The sequence below is a fragment of the Labrus bergylta genome, chromosome 15 (assembly GCF_963930695.1).
Source record: "Labrus bergylta chromosome 15, fLabBer1.1, whole genome shotgun sequence".
Lineage (NCBI taxonomy): Eukaryota > Metazoa > Chordata > Actinopteri > Labriformes > Labridae > Labrus > Labrus bergylta.
In genome coordinates, this window is record NC_089209.1 from 12954613 (window position 1) to 12974995 (window position 20383).

General features: G+C 39.4%; 1 protein-coding gene across 1 annotated transcript in view; it reads right to left on the reverse strand.

The window, feature by feature from the left end:
* Window positions 1–20383, reverse strand: part of fig4a (FIG4 phosphoinositide 5-phosphatase a) — a 60737-nt gene that overhangs the window by 37764 nt on the left and 2590 nt on the right. The window contains exons 4-11 of the mRNA XM_020632878.3: window positions 19808–19931; window positions 13653–13809; window positions 12973–13023; window positions 11784–11965; window positions 11134–11262; window positions 7277–7377; window positions 5929–6091; window positions 1745–1842 (exon numbers count right to left, since the gene is read on the reverse strand). Coding sequence (XP_020488534.1) covers window positions 1745–1842; window positions 5929–6091; window positions 7277–7377; window positions 11134–11262; window positions 11784–11965; window positions 12973–13023; window positions 13653–13809; window positions 19808–19931 — 1005 coding nt within the window. The remainder of the gene's footprint in view (window positions 1–1744; window positions 1843–5928; window positions 6092–7276; window positions 7378–11133; window positions 11263–11783; window positions 11966–12972; window positions 13024–13652; window positions 13810–19807; window positions 19932–20383) is intronic.

Genomic DNA, 20383 nt, shown 5'->3' on the forward strand with positions numbered 1-20383 from the left:
AGACCCCAGCACCACCATGCAGAGACTGACTGTCACGATTTCATGCTTAATTACCAGTTCCTTCCTCTTTCTGGTATAAGTGAGAGGGTGTAGCGTATAAGCAGGGCGCCCCCTCCCTTACTCCCCGCAGTCTGAACATATCACATGGCCGCGGCTTGTGCGGACCTCCGAGGTCTGCGATTGGTCCCTCGCCTCACGGCTCCCCATGGGAATGACAACGTGAGCTTGGAAGCTGAAGCTACAGAGTATATGGCTGAGTGCCCAAGTGTGTCTGTGTGTGTGTGAGCGAAAAGGCAAAAGCAAAGCTCTGGCTTTAATAAGAATATGTACAAAGTGTTGCACACAGGGATGAAGAGGAAAAATATATGTTCAAAGGAAGTCACGCAACCTTTTGTTGACCACTTTGTGTATTTATTTATAAGTGAACGGAGCACCTCTATTACTTTTTAAAATGTAATCTTCACCATTTCTTATACTTGAATTTGTATTGAATTTACAGCAACAATACGTGAAGGATAAAAGGTCAAAAAAGCAACCATAAGTGTGTGTGCCTGTTCATCATTGCTCTGTTTGTGTGTATGTGTGTGTATGTGTGTGAGAGTGTGTGTGAGTGTGTATTTTCAGAGCGATGTATAGAACGATCAATAAGCCATTTAGCACTTCAACTGATTGTAATCACCGGTGAATGAGAAAGTCTCCTGTGATTTTAAAAGTCTTCACAAAACAACTAACCTCCCAAATCTATCCAGTCCTTCGCAAATTACGTAACCACTGCTCGCACTATTAAATAACAACTTGTTGAATGACTCTTCAAACAGACTATTTTTCTTGAGCAGTCCAAAAAAAACCCATCCACATCTGAGGCTTACGTAACCCTTTCCCAAAGAGGCCCGTCCTCTTTATATGGTACATAAGGCAATACAACTCCGCCCCCCTCTCTCTATACAGGATATATAAATAAAGGTAGGCAGTTTTCCAGTATCAATCTCTTGCTACCACCCTCTCCAGTGCTTATGTCCAGTGCTTATGTCCATTTCTTGATCATAACATTTGCCAGAAATAAAAATAAACATTTTATTCATTTCGGCTTATTTCTTCTGTTTTTGCATCATTTATTTTTTGTTGTTATCTATTGTAAATAGAACTTAAAACAAAAACCAACGGAATATTGAATCAAATGTTTTGACATGGCGAGAAAGGTGAAAAATAAAACCGCTCAAATCCAAGAAAAATCGGACCAAAAATAGCGCAGGCTATCAGCAACAGTCCCCGTCTAATTCTAAGAACTTGATGGAAGTTTCAAGAGCAGGACCCTAAATGACTGTAGTTATTTTTGACCTATTTACAGGAAAACAAAATCTAAGCACTACTGTAGCTCCATATGTCATGTATGTATTCTTTAAAAGGCTCTTACTGTGTGTCTATAGCCTAAATCATCCATAAATTCACTCTGGGTTTAAGTGTTGCTTAAAGAGTCCAATACTCCAACACTCCTCATCTTCAGACTCTGAATATTTACGTGAACTTATGATTTAAAACTTCAATGTGAATCATGTTTTGAATATGGATGACTCGTGTAACAGCTGTATGATAAAGATAAGTTCTCTGTTACTCAGTTTCGAATATATCATATCGAGTCACTCTACTTTGCTGCTGAACTTTTAAAGAAAAGTCACACAAATAGATCAGCTTCCACAGGCAAAATAATAATTATTATTATTTTGTGTGTGTGTGTGTGTGTTACCTTGACCAGGTTGAGGATGATGATTGGAGAGCCAAAGCGCTGCAGCATCTGGTCAAAATGAAGGGCAGCTACATGAGCATATGGGTCAGCTTGGTCCACTGAAAGAGAAGTTCCAGTGGTTGTTTACATGTCATTTAAGTAGTAAAAACCAATACATTTCATCATTGCATTCCATATGAACGTGTTCTCAAAGTGATTCATTTGTCAGTTAACCGCAAAGACGGTAAATCATTTCAAAAGTTAAGTTTAAAAAAATCAATCCCTGGTACCCGCTTCCATGAAAAGAGAATTTAGCTGTAGCAAAATTATGGGGACACGCCAGACAAAAGCACCACATTTTTTTCCACATACTCTCCATCACCATAGCTTTCGATTTTGTCATCAAGATGGCTTCATCAAGATGGCGGCCATGTAAAGTGCCAATATGTCTTATATGTATATGTCTTCCAAGCCACTTAGAAAGTCAATCTTGGTGTAAATATATACATTTTCTGGGTCAAGGAATGCATTAGAATACCACTAGATGATTATCTGTGCCAAGATCAAATACATATGTTAATTTTGGCAATGTATTACATAATTTTCCGTGGTTCCTAGGCGGTTGGACATGAATTAATCCATTCTTCTCAAATCTGGTCCTAAGCCACCTGACTATTAGGGTTAATTTATAATTAATAATTCATCCTTTATTGATCCCGCGAGGGGAAATTCAGTTTTACTCTGTGTTTAATGAACATGCTACACAAACATAAGCCGAAATACACACACATGCACAAACAGGATCCTATGGACATGCACTAATGGAGAGGTTTCAGAGTGAGGGGGCTGCCCACAGTGAGCGCTCCAGAGCAGTTTTGGGGTTCGGTGCCTTGCTCAAGGGCACCTCTGCAGTGCTCAGGAAGTGGACTGGCACCTCTCCAGCTACCAGACCAATTTCCGGACTTGGTCCGTGCCGGAACCGGCGGCCCTACGATTCCCAACCCAAGTCCCTACAGACTGAACTACTGGCGCCCCGTTATAACCCATGGAGGCTGACATATGTAACCGATTTCTTAATAACGAAAATAAATCCTTAAAAACTCCTTTCCCAAACTCTGGTTTATTCCCTAAGATAAAAAAGTATGAAAGTAGGTTGATGAGGTAACTTATCTTAATGGGAACAGTTTGCTTCTCTGAGCCACACACTGAGCAAACAAAGACCCCCTGCTCATTGATCCCCCATTTCCTGCATTCACGCCCAATTTTCTTTCTTTCTTCTAGTCATTCTTTATCTCAAAATCATATTTAGTGCCTCCATTTGCCTCTCCTGTGGAGCCAAACACCTGCAGCCTGCTGGCAAATCGACCCAGTGAAGCGTCCAGAAGAAAGATGAAAGGAAACGGGTCAGGTCACACTTTAAAACGACACAAACGTGACACGAGCTCATGCACGTTCTCTCTACAACCATTTCAGCATCACTTTGTCCGCAGGCTTCAGGACAGGTATGAGTTTATATCAACTTAAAGAGCAATAACATTGTCATTGTACCACAAAGAAGGGGATGCTGATAATGACGATGATGATAAAGAAGTAGGATAAGCCATTAAGGTCATTTCCTTCACAACAAAGACATTTGAGCACTTGAGGGCAGTCATAAACTGACATGTAATCACTTATGTAATAACCAGTCTGGATGGCAGCGGTAGAGATGAGCTAATGGTTTGAATTGGTGCACTACACTCAGACACTGAGCTCAAACTGACTCTGACCTAGAGTCGCTGACCTAGATTTGTATAATAGGTGTCATTCATGCAGCTCGAATAACAATCAGATAAATATTACAACTTTACCGGAAGTAGGGTTTTATGTCAGATTCACAATACTCCAGATGGTTGTAGACAAAAAGTAAACACGACATTCATTTTTTAATGTGTTTTTTAAATTGGTTTTCCGTTATTAGGCAGATGGGAAAATAGTCTTTGGGGAAATTCTTAATAGTTTCTATGTTTACTCACTTCTGGGTAAGTGTGTCACTGTACATGTTTGGTTGGCAGCAGAGCACAGATGAGGGCAAAAGCACACAAACAAATTAGGTTACGTATTAAATACTGAAGGGGCAGGCAGGTGTTTTGTATGCATTACCCTTTTAAAAAAAAAGGTGATGACCTAACCAAATTAGAAATGGCAGAAATTACATTTGCAAGGATGTTTTTTCCAGAAGTTGCAAAGAGTTTAAAAAGTAATGATTCAACTAGCTGTGTGAAAACAAGGTCTCCATCAGCATCGATGGAAAACCAACAGACATGTAAACAAAATCAACTCATCTAAACATTCATTTCCTGCCTTTAGATTCTGTCTTTACAAAAAAAACAATCACTGTTTAGATTTACAGAGCAGATTAGTTATATTATGTAGCAAAAAATATATTAAGTAAAAGATAAAAATATCTTTTAATCTCAAAGAATATTTTTACATTCTGAGAAATATTTTAGCTCTCTTGCAGATCTATACATAAGAAACTAGATATCAGTTAAGTACTGTCAGGATGTCAGCATCAACTAGTTCAGAGCGATTAATTAAGGTACCAAATAAATGCCTTATTTTATTTTTTATTTCTTTATAGCATGCTATTTTGTCCCTTTAGGCACACTGTAGGTGAGCCTTCATAACGTCTCCCTGTAGTCACAGTGATGGAAAAGATCGACCTTGCTGCATCATTGAATGTCTCAATTCAGTTTAAAAAACTCCTGGACAGCTCAGATGACGAGTCAAATTAATATCAACCTCATGACATCGAATATTTCGCTTTTATTTACCGTTCTATTTAGCCGTTATAGATCCGTAACAAGTTCCCTTTTCTGTCGTTAATTTAACTTCTTAACCTTCGGTCTACCGGAAGTTCCTTATGTTATTTCAAAATGTTTCTATTCAAACAGGAAGTAAAGTACCCTCCATCTTTAAGACAGTACAATAATTCTAAATAAAAGCATCACAACAATTGTTTTAAATGCTAAATTATGGAACCACAAACTTGCTATTAAAAATGTGATTAATCGAGGTTCACTATTGAAATTCAGTGACTAATCACAATTAAAAAATTATTATTGTTATCATTTGACAGCCCTCCAGTATAGACATATGAGGAGTATCAATCGCTGCACATGAGAGACATTACAGACTTTATTCCCAACCAAACATGAATCATTTCTTGGTTCCTTTTTTTGGTTTTCTCTGCTCAGATTAGTAGTTGAGAATTTAAGTAAATAAAAAGGGAGCGTGAACAAAGTTTGCCAATACCAACGGCAAATTTGTTTCAAGTCACATGTAAACACACAGTTGTTAAAGCGACGGAGCTCAAATCAGGCAACATTTAGCTAAATGTCAGATAAGGACTATGAGGATCAAAGTGAGTGCAGGATGATGAGGTGAGTGGATCAAGGGAGGGATCTTCAGAACATGCTCAGTGTGTCTTTCTCACACAAGGCATGTCATGTGAGGATAAATGAAGGGGCAAACTGGGGTGAAAAAGGATTTGGATTGAATACGGGCATTGTACGAATGAAAGCAACAGTGTCATCCTGCGTGTACACACACCAGAAGTCTCCAATGTCATCAGTTTAAGAGACGTCATCAACATCCCTCTGGCTCAGGGTTTGTTCTTTTGTCCAGCTCGTAACGAGTCAGGAGAATGGAAACAGAACGCAGAACCAAGACGGGGGTCGTCCTGCATTCACCTATTTTGTATCATGTTTGTTTTTTTCTATCTGTAGTAGTGAATGGGAAGAAATGTCCTAACATAATACTAATCTTATATTATAATTCAGTGTTCCAATGACATTATTTTCTGTCCCTATAAGGTGGATTCTGGTTGCCCACAGCGGCTCAAATGAATTCACATAAATAGAAAACCCCCCCACTGGGGCACTGCTTGGCTAACCATTCAATGAGGATATAAGAGTATCTTCCATCTGCACTCTGTCTATGTATGGAGACTGCAAGCATGTGACAAAGATATTCAATCAAAGCTTGAGCAGTGTTACTAACTCTGTATGATTTTCATTATAAACAGCAGGCGTTGGGTACCTTAAGCAGGAACTAGCCCATCACTTACCTAAGCTAAGGTACCTTGTTTCTATGATTGAATGTTTACAATATAAAACAGTATGTTTGAAGTAAATATTCTTGCAACAAAGTAGAAAACTTACGTCGTATCGGGGGTTTAGGCATCATAGTTGAAATGTCCTGGGACCAGTAGAGTGGGACAGAACCTCGCACCTGGACGTATGACGAGTAACTTCCCGCGGTGAAAGACATGACGGAGGCGTCATGGACGATTTGCTCTGTCTCGACCTCATTAGCCACGTCCCCCTGGTAAACAAAGAGAAAAGCACAAATAAGGGTTAGAGTTATCAGTTAACTGGCTGACATGATCGTCATCAGTCGATGGATGGATAAAACTTTAGATGTTAAAATTAAAAAAAAAAAATTAAGGCACTCAAAGACTTCATATTAGTAAAACCTGAACCTGTTTCATGTCAATATGTAGAAGAGGTGCATCTAAATGGCCAACAGGGTACCCTGTTCACAGCCTATATGGTTTCATGTGCACATGGCTGCAGGAACATACCATCTAAAATACATTAAAAAAAATCTGTGGCATACTGAAAATAACTTTACCTTGAATTATTGTGAGTGGACTAAGCTTTTGGCCTGTAGCTTCCTAAGATCCGCCCAGCACCTCATATGTAGATAAGGTGCTACTGATACGATCAAAAACTTCCCAACAGCTACTACTAATATACATAAGTAAAAGCAAACTTTGAAGTCAGTTTCATTGCAAGGATAAGGAGCTGATGCTCTGTAAGTACTCAGAAAAACAGAGGGCCTGTTCTATAGCTAATTTCATAAAACACACTATTTTTCAGCGGATTGACTTGATCAAAATAAACCAACACAAGAAATTCTGAAAGCAATCAGAAAAAAATGAAAGACCTGCTGGTTCTGTACAACAGGGCAAATTCAAGTTGCTGTTAAGGATCATCTGATTTGAACAAAAAAGTTCCAAAGGAAATAAATAAATGATTGTTTTCTGAAGTCTCCAATGTTTAGCATTCATTTTTAGCTTGTTTTATGAAGGAAGATTTGTCATGCAGGCTCATACACAGCCATTATAAATGTTCATAATTTAATTGTCCTGCTATGAAAAGTCAAACCTGACTGATGTGATAAAAGCTGACAAGAAAAAATATCTTTAACCATTTGTAAAACAAAGACTGCTCTACTTGTGAACACTGAACGAAATAGCAGGAAACTATTAAATGTGTGTTTCAGCCTAATCTCAGGACAGCAGTCCAAGAAGAAAGAAGAAATCCATGTTTGTACCTCCACCCACCACACTCCCACACAGACCACTCATGCATACTCATGGAGGAGGCAGCGGGTCAAATTAACCCCCTGTGATCAACCTGAGTCATCTCAATCATCCCGTTGGCCCTCAGCCTGGCCTCCACTATCTATTCTTCACTGTTGCCCAGGCAACCCCCTGTAGGCTACCTCACAGTTGGCTCCTCTTTTGAGGAAGCGGGTCCCGGCAAATTTGCTGGAGCGTCTGGCAATGAGGGTCATGTAAACCGGTCGGCCGTAGATCAGAAGCTCTGTAGAAGGTGGGTTAAGAAGGAATAATCACAACTATAAAACATATGACACACCCAACTGTTTGTCAACACAGACACTCAGAGTTCTTAACTTGTAATAAATATTTTGTACCCTGTCACTTTAAACCCTAACCATGCTCTTGTACAGGACATCATTCTTAAAACATAAACTGTTTGACATTTTAAGTTAGTGGAAAATAATCAAGAACTATTAATAAACACATTTTCATTTTAATGATATGACAATTAGGTTGGTCGGCTTCCGGGTCACGCATAGGTTATGTTGCTGTGAAGCCCTCACCCAATCCCTTGAATGATATTAACTAACAGGGGATCTGAGTAGAAAGCTCGGCAGAATCAAGATTTTAGTGAGTATCCGGCATGAATTTAAAGGAGCTATATGTAACTTTCAGAAATACTGCGTTTGTAGTGATACCACATGGCCGTTAGGTGAACCGCACCAGTAACCTGTTGCTCGCTCTCCCACGCGTGCTCGTCATACGTGCTCGTACGTACACAAACGAGCATCATAATCAGCCTCGAAACACTGGATATTTACCGGCATAATGTTTACAGAGGAGGTAAGTGGTCATACACATGTGAAAGTCTGTGAAGGAGTCTGTGTGTCTGTATTCATTCTCCATCCTACAAACGACAGTCTCGGCAGACACTGGCTGAGAGCAGGAGTGTGTGATGAGTTTGTCCGCCTTTGAGAGCTCTTAGGGTGGATAGAAGTGTGTGGAAGGCGGCCTCTGGCTGTGCAGGTGAAGACTGGGAGTGTGTGATGAGTTTGTACTGTTGATCTCTGTAAGCGGAGCGGAGTGAGGAGGACGGTGAGAACGTGCATAAAATGTCACTTCCTGGAGCTTTCGCGGAAAATATGACCCGGGGAAACTTTTTATGCACGCAACACAGATAGACAGTGAACATCTACTTTTTCACATCAGTTAACCGTTTGCTTATTAATGGCCGATAAAAAACGATTATACATGTAAAAAGTTACATATAGCCCCTTTAAGATAAGGATCTGTAACGTAGCTCTCAAACTAAATGGAGTATGCGGCATGTGAAAAACACAATGATTACTGTACTATTCTAATTCTTGGCAATTCTTGGTCTGCTTCCTCTCTATCTATGTGTTTTCATACCGGACAGTATTCTTTGCGTCCTCAGGAACTCTTTATGCTCTCTGTCCCTAACACTCAAACAGTAATTGGGAAAAGGGCTTTTGGGTATTCTGCACCCTCAGCCTGGAATCTGTTGCAGAATGACTTAAAGCTCAAGAAGCTGGTGTCCTTAAATGTTTTTAAATCTAAAATGAAAGACATGGAAGCAAATTCTATAGGATTTCGATGTTTTAGCTCGACTGTTTGAACAACTGACTCCCAAATTTGACTCATAGATGGTTCTATTTTAATCCAAAATGTAGTGTTTTGTAAATTGGACTGTGTCTCTCTTTGTATTTCCATCTGTAACTTTGTGTTTTTGCTGCAGCCCGTCTTGGCAATGTCTCCCTTCAAAAAGAAGGTTTTTAATCTAAATGGAACCAACCTGGTTAAATAAAGGTTCAATAAAAAATAAAAATAAAATCAACTTGAAAGTATATATCTGTAAAAAAAAAAAACGTTGTATATTTGATTTAAAACTACAGGAAATTAGAGGTGAAGCAGTCCGAGGTGTAACTCATGTTACAAATTGAGTGTTATCTGTGATTTCCTGAAACTTAAGCTACATTACTAATGCTCTATGATCCTGTTTGTATGCCCTTTTTGTCGGTTTGTTTTCATCCACCTCTCTCTTACTTTCTCTTCCTCTCTCCTTCAGTGACAATCCGTCTGATAGTGGCAGAAGGCTTTCACCATGACTCTGGTTCAGCTGGAGGATTTTGCCTCTAAAAAGGAAGTCTGCACTGTTGCTCATTAGTAGACTAGAGTTTTGTCTCTGTCAATAATATAACAAAAAGGATGGTCTAGACCTGCTCTGTATGTTAAATGAGATGAGGTAGCTTTTGCTCTGATTTGATGCAACACAAATAAAATTGAATGTATTGATTGATTCTTTTATATATGAGCCTGAAGCTATGAGACGTAAGGCACACCCCTACATTATGCTCCGTTTAGGCAGACAAATACTATGGAAACTTAAAAAAAAAGTAAGTATTAGAATTGTAGTATTTTCCTTGACATTTTATGTCATCACCAATGACCATAAAGAGATTTGTGAGCATCAGTTTAAAACATGGTAAAATGACATCTAAATGTTGTCATATAATATTATAAATGTTCCAATAAAAAACAAATAATCTTACAAAGTGTATTCCCTGTGTTTAATTTGTCCACTTTAGCATTTCTCTCTTCATCTACTCGCTTCCCTGATGCTCCTCTTATTGAACCCATTTGTCTACTTGACAAACATGTGCTCAGAAAAACCAAACAGAAGGCCAACTCAAAGCACCGAACAATATCACAGTGGCAGCATGCCAGCTGACGGGAGACACCAGTCTTAATAGCAACACTGACTGTAAAGTCCACCTCAGTTAAAACAGCCTGCAGCTGATGAAAAGAATACTGATTTAAAATAAAGGGAGGAACAGGGCTTCATGTTATGTATGAAAAGGAGACTAGCTAGACTGAAATCTGAAACATGAGCCTGAGGCAGACTCTCCCCATTATTAATCAGACTATTTACTCAGTGCTAGTCGAGTCCCTCTGCAGCGGTAGCCCATGCATCATTACTACAAAGTCTTCTAAGAGAATTATTCATGTAGAGCCTAAAACTAATCCCTGGTATGCAGTATGTGTCTAGTCAAAGTTACAACAAAACAAAAATTAAACCAAACGAAAAAATGTGTGTGCATATTCAAACAAGGTATCAGTATTTATTCCCAAAAGAAAATAAAACGTGTACTTCATCTGATTCCATGTGCGCACAGTTTTTTTTTTTCCTTTCTCTACAGATAACAGATGGAGAGATTATGGAAGTGGCAGTGTTTACATACCTGATAACCACTGCTTCATTTCCGTAATACTTGTTTCGCTAGAGCCCTAACAACAAACACAAATTGCTTCGGTACTTTGGTGGTTAATCACACAATCTGGCTCACAGTGTAATCCACGTGCTTTGCTAGAGGCGGCGCACAGTTCAACAAGTGGTGCTGAGGCTGAGAGATGAGGGGGTGTGCCAACAGCAGGTCATTGTGAGAGAGAAAAAAGGTGTCTTTTACTGGCACATTCAATTCAATTGTTGTTGACACACATTACCTCCTGGCAAGAGAGTAAGTGGTGTAGTGCAGGATATACGCAGGTATACGGAGTATATCCATTCGTTTTTCAGTCTCCATAGGGACTAACCACTTCTAAATCCCCTCTGATTCACACCAATGATTGAATGACAATATCTGTGGTCAGCTGGTAAGCTTTTTTTCCAAGGATGGTGAAGGGAGGACGCTCCCTCGTCCCTACTTTGTCTCCAATTGGCTCCTACGCACTTAAATATTCAAAAGGAGTCTTACATGTCACTGTTTATAACAGAGGAAGAATATCCTCTGCCACATAAAAAAAGACCACTCCACTTCTTAAGGCACCACTGAAGAAAGTCTATAAATTTTATGGCCCTTTATTTCCCTTTAAGAAAAACAAAAAAAACAAAATGCTTTAGAAATAACACAAATAGTAACATAAACTAAAACAACAGAACAGCCACACATTTCTGTAGAACAAGACAAACATAACTGATGTGACAATGCTCAAAGGATACTGGACTGGCCACAAAAGCCATGGATGATATACATAAGCCAGTCGTGATGCACCGTGTCCTTGACTCGTTCCAGCAGCTTACCGTTCCACACGTACTTGTAGTACGGCTCGTTCTGGAGGCCATAAACCACTGTGGCAGAGAGGAAGGAACACGTTAAACCTCTGGATTATTTCACAGTGTCAGGTCCAATTGTCAGTTGGTTAACAAGAAATGGAAAAAAAAAAAAAAAAGGGCTGAGGTGACGTAGGCTAAGTGGAACAGAGGCATTCTTGGAAACATTTGAAATAAGCATTTGCTAGGATATTACAACACACCAATGGCTGTTGAAATGTTTCTGTTTTTCTGTGTTTTAACACTGTATTGGTTCTATGGCAATTATTTGAGAGTAATATAATCAGTTTACAAAGACATGGAAGTTTAGGAACTTCAACCTTCATTTGAAGTAGTTCCACAGCCAGTGTTAAATCATGAGGGAACTCTTTTGGATATCTCGTCAACTGGTTTTAATTTTCTTAGGGCTATAAATAAAACTGCACTGTTTGTGCAATATTCACCTAAAGATCAACTCAAGCTCATTGCTACATTCTAGCTATTCTTGGAGGAAGCAACCCTAACCAATGCTCCGCCCCTTCCCTTTCACCTGCGCTCACCTTGTGTTGGCAAACCCTCCTCTTCAAAGATGTCAAAGCTGTCCTGCTTGCTCTGCTTGTGCACCTCCTCCTCCTGCTCCTCCTCCTCCTCAGCAGAGGACGCTGGTGATGACCACAGTTCATAAGGCCTCTGAAGCAGAGTCAGGTTGTATTGCAGCGAATGGCTCAGGTCATAGCTGTAGCTGCAGGGCACACAAGAAGTCAAATTTGAAAGGAGAACAGCCCGTACTCTCCCATAATGCATTTCAAATTTGGCTACAACTGCAGCAATAGAATTATAAGCACTTTCAGCATATACGTGAAATTGAAAGTTTCAAGTGTTTATCATACAGACATGACTTGGAGTTGTGACCAAAAAAGTGCAGCGCTTTATGCAAACTATTTAAAATGTTGTTGACATGACTGTTCAAAAAAAAAGTCCCCTCTTTTCTTAATTTGCATCAGCCTAACACTGAGCATTTAACTGTACCCATAGAAAAACAGCCATGGGCACAGGAGATATTTTATTATATCCACAGTTAAAGGTCACATATTATGCAAAATACACTTTACCTTTTTTTTTTCAATACTAATATGTGTCCCTAGTCTGTCTACAAACCCCCCCAATTATAAATCCATCCTCTCTGTCTTTTGTCTGCTTCACTCTTCAGAAAATGTGTGCTCAAACAGGCCGTTTGGAGATTGTCCCTTCATGACATCACAAAGGGAAGTAACCCCTCCACCAGGGGATGACACTTCCACAGCTAGGTGTTTGTTCTGCCCTCTGAGTCTGCCTTCTCACCGTAAACAATAGGGCATGGAGCGAGAAAGCTCAAGCAACCCAAGCCCTTCCAGAGAGGGGCATGGTCAGACACAGCTCATTTGCATTTAAAGGTACAGACACAGAAACAGCCTGTTCTGAGCCAGGCTGAAATAGAGGGGTTTATAAGTATGATCAAATAGAGGATCATTGCGGATTTTGATCAAGAAACTTCAAAGACATGTTTTTGGGGGTTCTGAGATTTATTTAAACTGGTTGAAAAGAATAATAGTATATATATACTTATATACTCTAAGTTACACAATACCAGAGTACTGGAGGGCAAACATCTTCACAGCTCATATAGATAAATCTAATGCATATTTTTCATTTCCAAAAAAACATTTTTTTATATTTATATTTTGTGACAGAATATGGACTTCATCTTACCTGAAGTAGAAGTTGCTGGACAGGTCCACATTCTGAAAGATGCGAACATATCTAAAAGAGCAGAAAATTAATAAGTCCAACACTCAGGAAAAAAAAAAGTAATCTATGAAGGGAAAGTATTCATTAATTATTAACCGTTAGATATGTCAGTCTTTGTCTCTACTGTAGACTACATAGAGTCAGTGATGAAAAAATTGTGCTTGTTTGATTAGCAATAATGTTATAAACCCCTATAAACCAATCTGTAAGTGTATTTATTCATGCATCTTTACTTCATGTTTGCTTTGTTTTCTAAACAGTTCAAACTTCATATTTTAAGTAACCTTACAAGTTCTATTTCTTAATTACTTCCCATGGAGTTTTGTAAGTAATGGCTTTTCTCATTTAAACCAACAACTCTTCAACAACTTAAAATAGACTTTGTCATTTTGTTCAATGTTTGTATTGTCACTGGCTGTTGCTGTCATTAAAGTTCTGACTATTCTCTGCTGTTTTTTTAGGCATGATAAACTGCCATTAGACTAACAACTATGGATATTTTTTTAACTCCTCTCCAATATATCCTTGTCTCTTGTCCAATAAGCCTACATTATGTTCTGACCCTATACCCCTCTTCTTGTTTGTCTCAAAATATTTTTTCGAATGATCCGCAGAGTTCTTGAACGAAAACAAAACAGTACCTTGCTTCATCAGGGTGTGTAACCCTGACCGAGTCATTGGGGATGTAGATCATGCTTGTGTCCTCTATTTTGTAGATGGAGTGTCCTCCGATGTCAGCCATCTTTCTACGCTTGGTGATCAACACAATGTAGTACCCCTCCAGGAAACGTACAAACCCTATCAAGTAAAAAACACACATTTTTTAAAAACTTTTCAGAGTGAACATATACAGTTTAGCTTCTTATTAATTCTACAATTTCCTTAGCAGACGCTTTTATCCAAAGCGAGATGTCATGTTATTCAGGTTTGTTATATCCCCAATTATGTCTCGCATAACCTGAGTAATTCAAATAATGCTGATAGAGCCTCTTGAGGATTTTAATAAGTAGGTCAATCTTTATGGTTTGTGCAAATCAGCTCCATGACGATGACACAATGGTCTAAACAGCTCATTGTGGAGATGGAACATTAGTGTTAGTGTGTCACTCACTATATCACCTACACATTCCCTTCTATTTAGGCTCACAATTTCACAGTCTGACCCAGAAAACATCATGCAGCATATCAAATGATTTGAGCTCTTGGTGAGACACGATCACATCTGCGACATTCAGTATATAATAGACTCTTGTATGACTGCATGGGTTTTTTTTTTTTTAATGGTCAGAATACTGATAGAAATATCTGCCTGATCAAGGCCAGTAGCTCCAGAGGCCTATGTAAGTGTACTTGATAGTGACATATATCTTCTATACAATATTTACTGAACTATTCTGTTGGCAAAAACGTGTCAGGGATATGGCCGGGCAATATGACCTCAAATCAATATCACAATTAATCCAACATTTTACCTTGATGACGATTAATGAACGATTATTTCCTTTGTTTCCTCATAGTTCACCGACATGGTCTCTACTGTAAATATGCTCACCTATTAATGCTGGGATATGTTTTCTAATGGAAGAGTGCATATCTGATTAACTATTTTGTGGTTATGTATTGAATATTTTGAACTGAAATCAAAGCATCTCTTGAAAGTAATACAGCAGCTTTCAGTTTTAAAGTAGAAATTCCCTTCTCTAAAAAAGTAGAAAATAAATAACTTTCCTTGCAAACAGTTTTTCCGCAGTGTTTACATTTGACCTCTTTTTGTTCTGTGTCATTTTTGTGGTGTCTTGACCATTTTCCATGGTCAAGACAAAATGTGTCCAAACGACGGACATTGCTTCCATGTCGCAGATTGGACGTATCGTTACGTGACTCTAACCGGAAAATAATCGACATGGGCAAGATTAAGTCGGTTAGAGGTTCCAAATATCGGTTTCGATTAATTTTCGATTAATCGCCCAGCCCCAGTCAGGGATGCATTTCCCTACTAAATAAGAAGTCTTTGTACATTCAAACATTAAGAATCAGATGCCCTGCTACCTGTGCGCTGTTAGCAGCCTCTGGAGAGTGAAGATGTGATCAATTTCATGATCGTTGGAAGCCAAAATCACGCTAGAGATTGAAACTCGATTAATTTCCCAGCCCTAGCTCAATCTTAATCTTAAACCCTATTCCAACTGTTGTTTCAAGGCGCAATATTTACACCCCTGTAATGTTTTGCCTTTAATCCTAATGTTGGACGAAGTCTCCCCCCCTTACAGCAGTGTGTGTTTGTGCATGTCTAACAGAGTGTCTATGTGAAGCTCCCGCTGTGCCATACTTCAGCAACACCAATACGCAATCTGAATTCAGAGAGTGGGACAAGAAAATTACACTATCTCGGAAGCCCTCTGAACTATCAGTAAATCTACTGAGGAATAATTACATTCTCATGTGCAAGAGGCGTTCAGGATACACTGTACCCCACGTCTGCCTCGCTCTTTATTCCTTATGACATTGTGAATTTGGCAAATAGCGGCTTGTAAATAAAGCAGGCACTCGCCATCAGTGGAAAACCTGTTGGTGTCAGTGTGACCGACCCAGCTACAGCCTCAACAATAAAGGGGAATTACCCTAGCTGAGTTAATATTACGTCCTGAGAGGGGCCTAGGCAATTTAAGTTAACAAATGCTAACATGTCTTATTCTTAAGAGATGAACATTAATACAATGGCACAAACAGGACGAAAGGGAAAGTAGATCAAATCACCAGAACAACTGTCCACATGGGCAGCTTGGCCTAAAAGATGTCATTGTTACTAACTCAGTCAGTCAGTCAGTCAGTCAGTCAGAAACCTAGGAGCAGAAAGAAGTATGTCAAGAACAAGTGGAATGATTTGATACTACATTTTCTATTGGCAGTTATTGTCTATAATTTGAAAGGTGACCTTGAGTGCTTTGAAAGGCGCCTTTAAATAAAATGTATTATTATCATTATTATCCATAAGACTTTAGTGATGTTAAACCAATATTACCAAAGATCTACTTGCCAGATGAACTTCATGAACTTTGATGAAAGAGTGAAGCATGGGTCAAGGCAGAAGGAATAACATTTTGAGCTGATCCAGATAAGCTGACAAAAAAGCCACTACAAGTAATCCAACTAATACAGCCAACATTACAAATTCTTATTTGCATATCACTGATATTTTGTGTGGCAATGTTATATCGTCTCATGGATATTTATGTTTTTTTTACTTTTAACTTCTGAAGGGGTTGCAAAATTAATTTTAAACAAGTTGCATTGTTAAGAATTCATGTAAAAGTTCAATTAGACTGAAATACAAATAAAAAGACTGAAGTGAGATGAACAGACTGACATTTTTTTCTTATTTGACAAACCAGTTTTTGATTTAGTTTAGTGTAGTGGACATAATATGCAGTTAAAAAGCACAATACATTGTATCGCAATTCTCAGCATATCACAAAGATTGTCAAAATCGCAATAGAATCGTATCGTGTCTCGAGTATTGCAATAATATCGTTTCGTGGGGATTCTCACCCCTACAAAATACTACTTTGCTTAAGTGTATACCTACAGTCCTGCTAGCATGGCTCTCCACGTTTAATCGTTAGAGTTCCAGCCCTCAAGGGGTAGAACACTATTGTTTTTGTGTGTTAATGTATTATTCCCTAGACCCAGTTAACCAAGGAGTAACGCAAGGTTATGTGCTTGGCCCTCTTCACTATCTACACGCTCCCCCTCGGTCTGATAATCCGCCAGCATGGTCTCAATTTCCACTCCTACGCCGATGACACACAACTCTACCTTAGCACCCTTCCTTCCACTAAGCTCCCCCCCAGTCGCTAGTCAACTGCCTTTGGACATCAAAACCTGGATGTCTTCCAACCTCCTCAAACTTAACAGCAGCAAGACTGAGCTCATGGTTGTGGCCCCCAAGGCACTGCTCAGGAAGGTTGGAGAGCTCCTCCTCACTGTGGACAACTCCTCCATCCACCCTTCACCCGAGGTCCGCAACCTAGGCGTCATCATGGACTCCACCCTCTCTTTTAAATCCCACATCAAGTCCATCACCAAATCCGCCTTCTTCCACCTCAAAAACATCTCCCGACTCCGGCCCTCACTCCCCGACCCCATCGCAGAGACACTCATTCACGCCTTCATCACTTCACGTCTGGACTACTGCAATGGGGTTCTGTTCGGGCAATCAAACACCGCCCTGAACAGACTCCAATATGTCCAGAACTCCGCTGCCCTGGCAGCACATCACCCCCACCCTCATTCACCTCCACTGGCTCCCAATCAAGTCTCGCATTCAATATAAACTCCTCCTACTCACCTACAAATCTCTCCATGGTCTAGCACCACCGTACCTCACCGACCTCCTCCATCCCTACACCCCGCCCCGACAGCTGCGCTCCTCAGCCACAGGCCTGCTCTCCACCCCAACACCAAACTGCGATCTTTTGGTGACAGAGCTCTCTCCCCGCCAAAATCCGCACTGCTGCATTTCTGGTCATTTTTAAAAACCTCCTCAAACACCACCTGTTCACCAAAGCATTCAGCCTCATCTAACACTCACCCCAGCTGATCACCCACTTCCTTTCTCCTTCATTTGTTTGACTCTTGTTGTCTCCCATTACGCCCCCCCCCTACTTTGTAAAGCTTTCTTGGGTTTCAAGGCTATATAAATCTAAGTCATTATTAGTATTATTATTAGTCATATATTATTTGTGCCGCTACTCAAATTTCCATGAGATGGAACAAGGTACATACACAAAACTTGGCACAATAGCTGTAAATGATGTGTATAAGCTTCATAGAAATATTAACAAAACCTTAGTATTGAAAGGCCACGCCCCTCATACCGTGAATCAGATCAACTTAAAATTTGACAAACAGGTCCACCTTATGGTGTCCTGCAAAAAAAAAGGCCTCTTGGACCATCAAAGTCTGCCATTGTTGGATCTTCTGCCGTTTCGAATTTTATGAAAATCACATTTTTTGACATCTCCTCATAAACCGTGGGTCCAATTTGTACCATTATGCTATGGATGCTCATTGGATGAAGCTTTTTGTAAAATATTGTTGATATCTTATTTAGTTTTCAAGATAATGACCAATAAACTTCGACAGAGGCGGAGCTTGTGAGAGAAATGGCCAAAACTCATTCAAGATTCGTCCAATCCTCATAGATTTTGGTACAGGTGTTCATGGCATGTCTAGAAAAGGGGATAACAAAGCATTTTGACTCTGACCCATAGGGGGCACCAATAATCTAAAACATGTGTAACCCAAAATTGGCAGGCATATTTTCACCAAAATTTGGTGAGCATGCTCGGGGGGTGAATATTAATCAAAATCTCAAGTGTTATATTGATTGATGAAAGTGGGCGTGGCACATATTTTCTCATAGCTCAAGATCAATCCTGATGAAAGTGACTGGAGGAGACATCTTTGGCTGTTTCCTGAACATACACACTCAGTGTTTCCCATTAATTACATAGACAGTGGCAGCCTGCTATAGTCTAATTTGCCCAACTTACATAACATTTTGATAAGTTACTGAAAGCATTTTTCAGGAGACCAGGTGTAAAAATTAGGGTAAAAGGCCAGAGACCTCGGAGGGATTTATACAGAATGCACCAGGGTTGTCAACAAGTCAAAAACAATTGTATCATTAACATTGAAGGACAGCAGCAACTTTAGTTGGTTTGTTAACATAAAATGAAATATCCAACGTTATATGTAACGATGATCCCGACTTAAGACAATATTGCCCGACTCCACTTAGATAGCTAACGTTAACACTATTAACAGTTGCTCTGACAGTATAGTTAACTATATATTAGATTAGAAATCAGGGTGGGATCTTGAATGGTTACAGTTGCCCCCAAAGGTTTTCATAGATACAGCCTCTATATTTTGCTCTCAAAGTTCACAAGATGAATGCATTTAACTTTAAAATTAAATGTACACTTTCTTTCTCACAGAGCAACTTTCCCCCCCCACGAAATACAGTGTGATAAGAGACCAATTCCGACATCAACAAATAGGATAGAATGTTATTCAGTGCTTTGACCAAATCTAATATAGGAGAGGGAATTAGAATGAGAATATCTCACATTACCATTGAATCGTTTATGATAGATAGTTGACGACGTAGTAGTAGTTAGGGTTACTCTCACATGATGCAAGCACAGTGTGTGATAATATTTGTGTTCAATAACTGCATGCATCACTCAGACAGGTTACTGGGGCATATTCTTTTTGTGTAAAAGAATGAGCATAGCAGAAATGTAGGTAAGGACTTGCAGCCACATCAATTACTTTCCTTGAGTGCTTACTAAGGTGGAGGATGTTAAAGAATCCTAAAGGCCAGAAGACCGAACACTACGAATGCCTTTAGTTGAATGTAGGTCTGTAGGTGCTGAAGTTTGATAACTTGGTATGGGAGCAGATCACATGAAAATATGTGCCTAAGTCGATCTTACACTTTCAACACTGATTGCTATCAGCAGTACCCATCCTGTGTAATCTAGAGGGCGCCCAGTGATATATCTGTGTAATATTAGATATTGAACAAGTTTCCCCCTGCCCTCTCTGATGTTTTTACCCATGTTTGACAGAGTATCTAACCACTCTTCAACACCATGTATTTAATAGTATCAAATAAATCTTCAGATTTATTTTTGAAGAAGAGATTAGATTGGCAAAATATCTTGAACACTATGTGCTATGTTGTTTGCTATGGCAGTGAGGAAGACAGTGAAGAAACTTTACTCACCAACGATGCCAAACGCTGACACAGCTCTGGACAGGCCTGATGAACCCTTTTGGCCAATCTTGGTGCGGTTACCCAGGTCCAGACGGCCAAGTAAATCCCGTACCTCTTGCTGGTTGTACACATGCTAAAGACAAAAATTCAAACACACATGAAGAGCACATACACATATAGCTGTGACAAGCTTCAGTTTATTTATTTGTGAGCATAGTCCCCATCTGGTTCTTTTTACCTTGCAGCAACATGAATAACATCTTACATAAAAGCTACTGGTAATGGGGGATTTATTTAATTAAAAACTTAATTCAGAACGGGTAAAACTTGTACAATCTCAATTCCTTTCTCTGCATTAATAATAAGGTCCAATCAATGCTTCCTAATTTTCCAACAGAAGAGTATTCATTGATCCTCAGTGAGGCAATAATGTCAAATTGTTATTCAAATTGCGTAATGATTCAGGTTACGTTCTGAGCTGACTGCCGTTCATGTCAGATGAATGATTTTTTTTATTTGTATTATGCATTTAAAAAAAGAAAAAAATGCTAAGACATCAACAACCTTAGCATGCTGAGGGGGAAG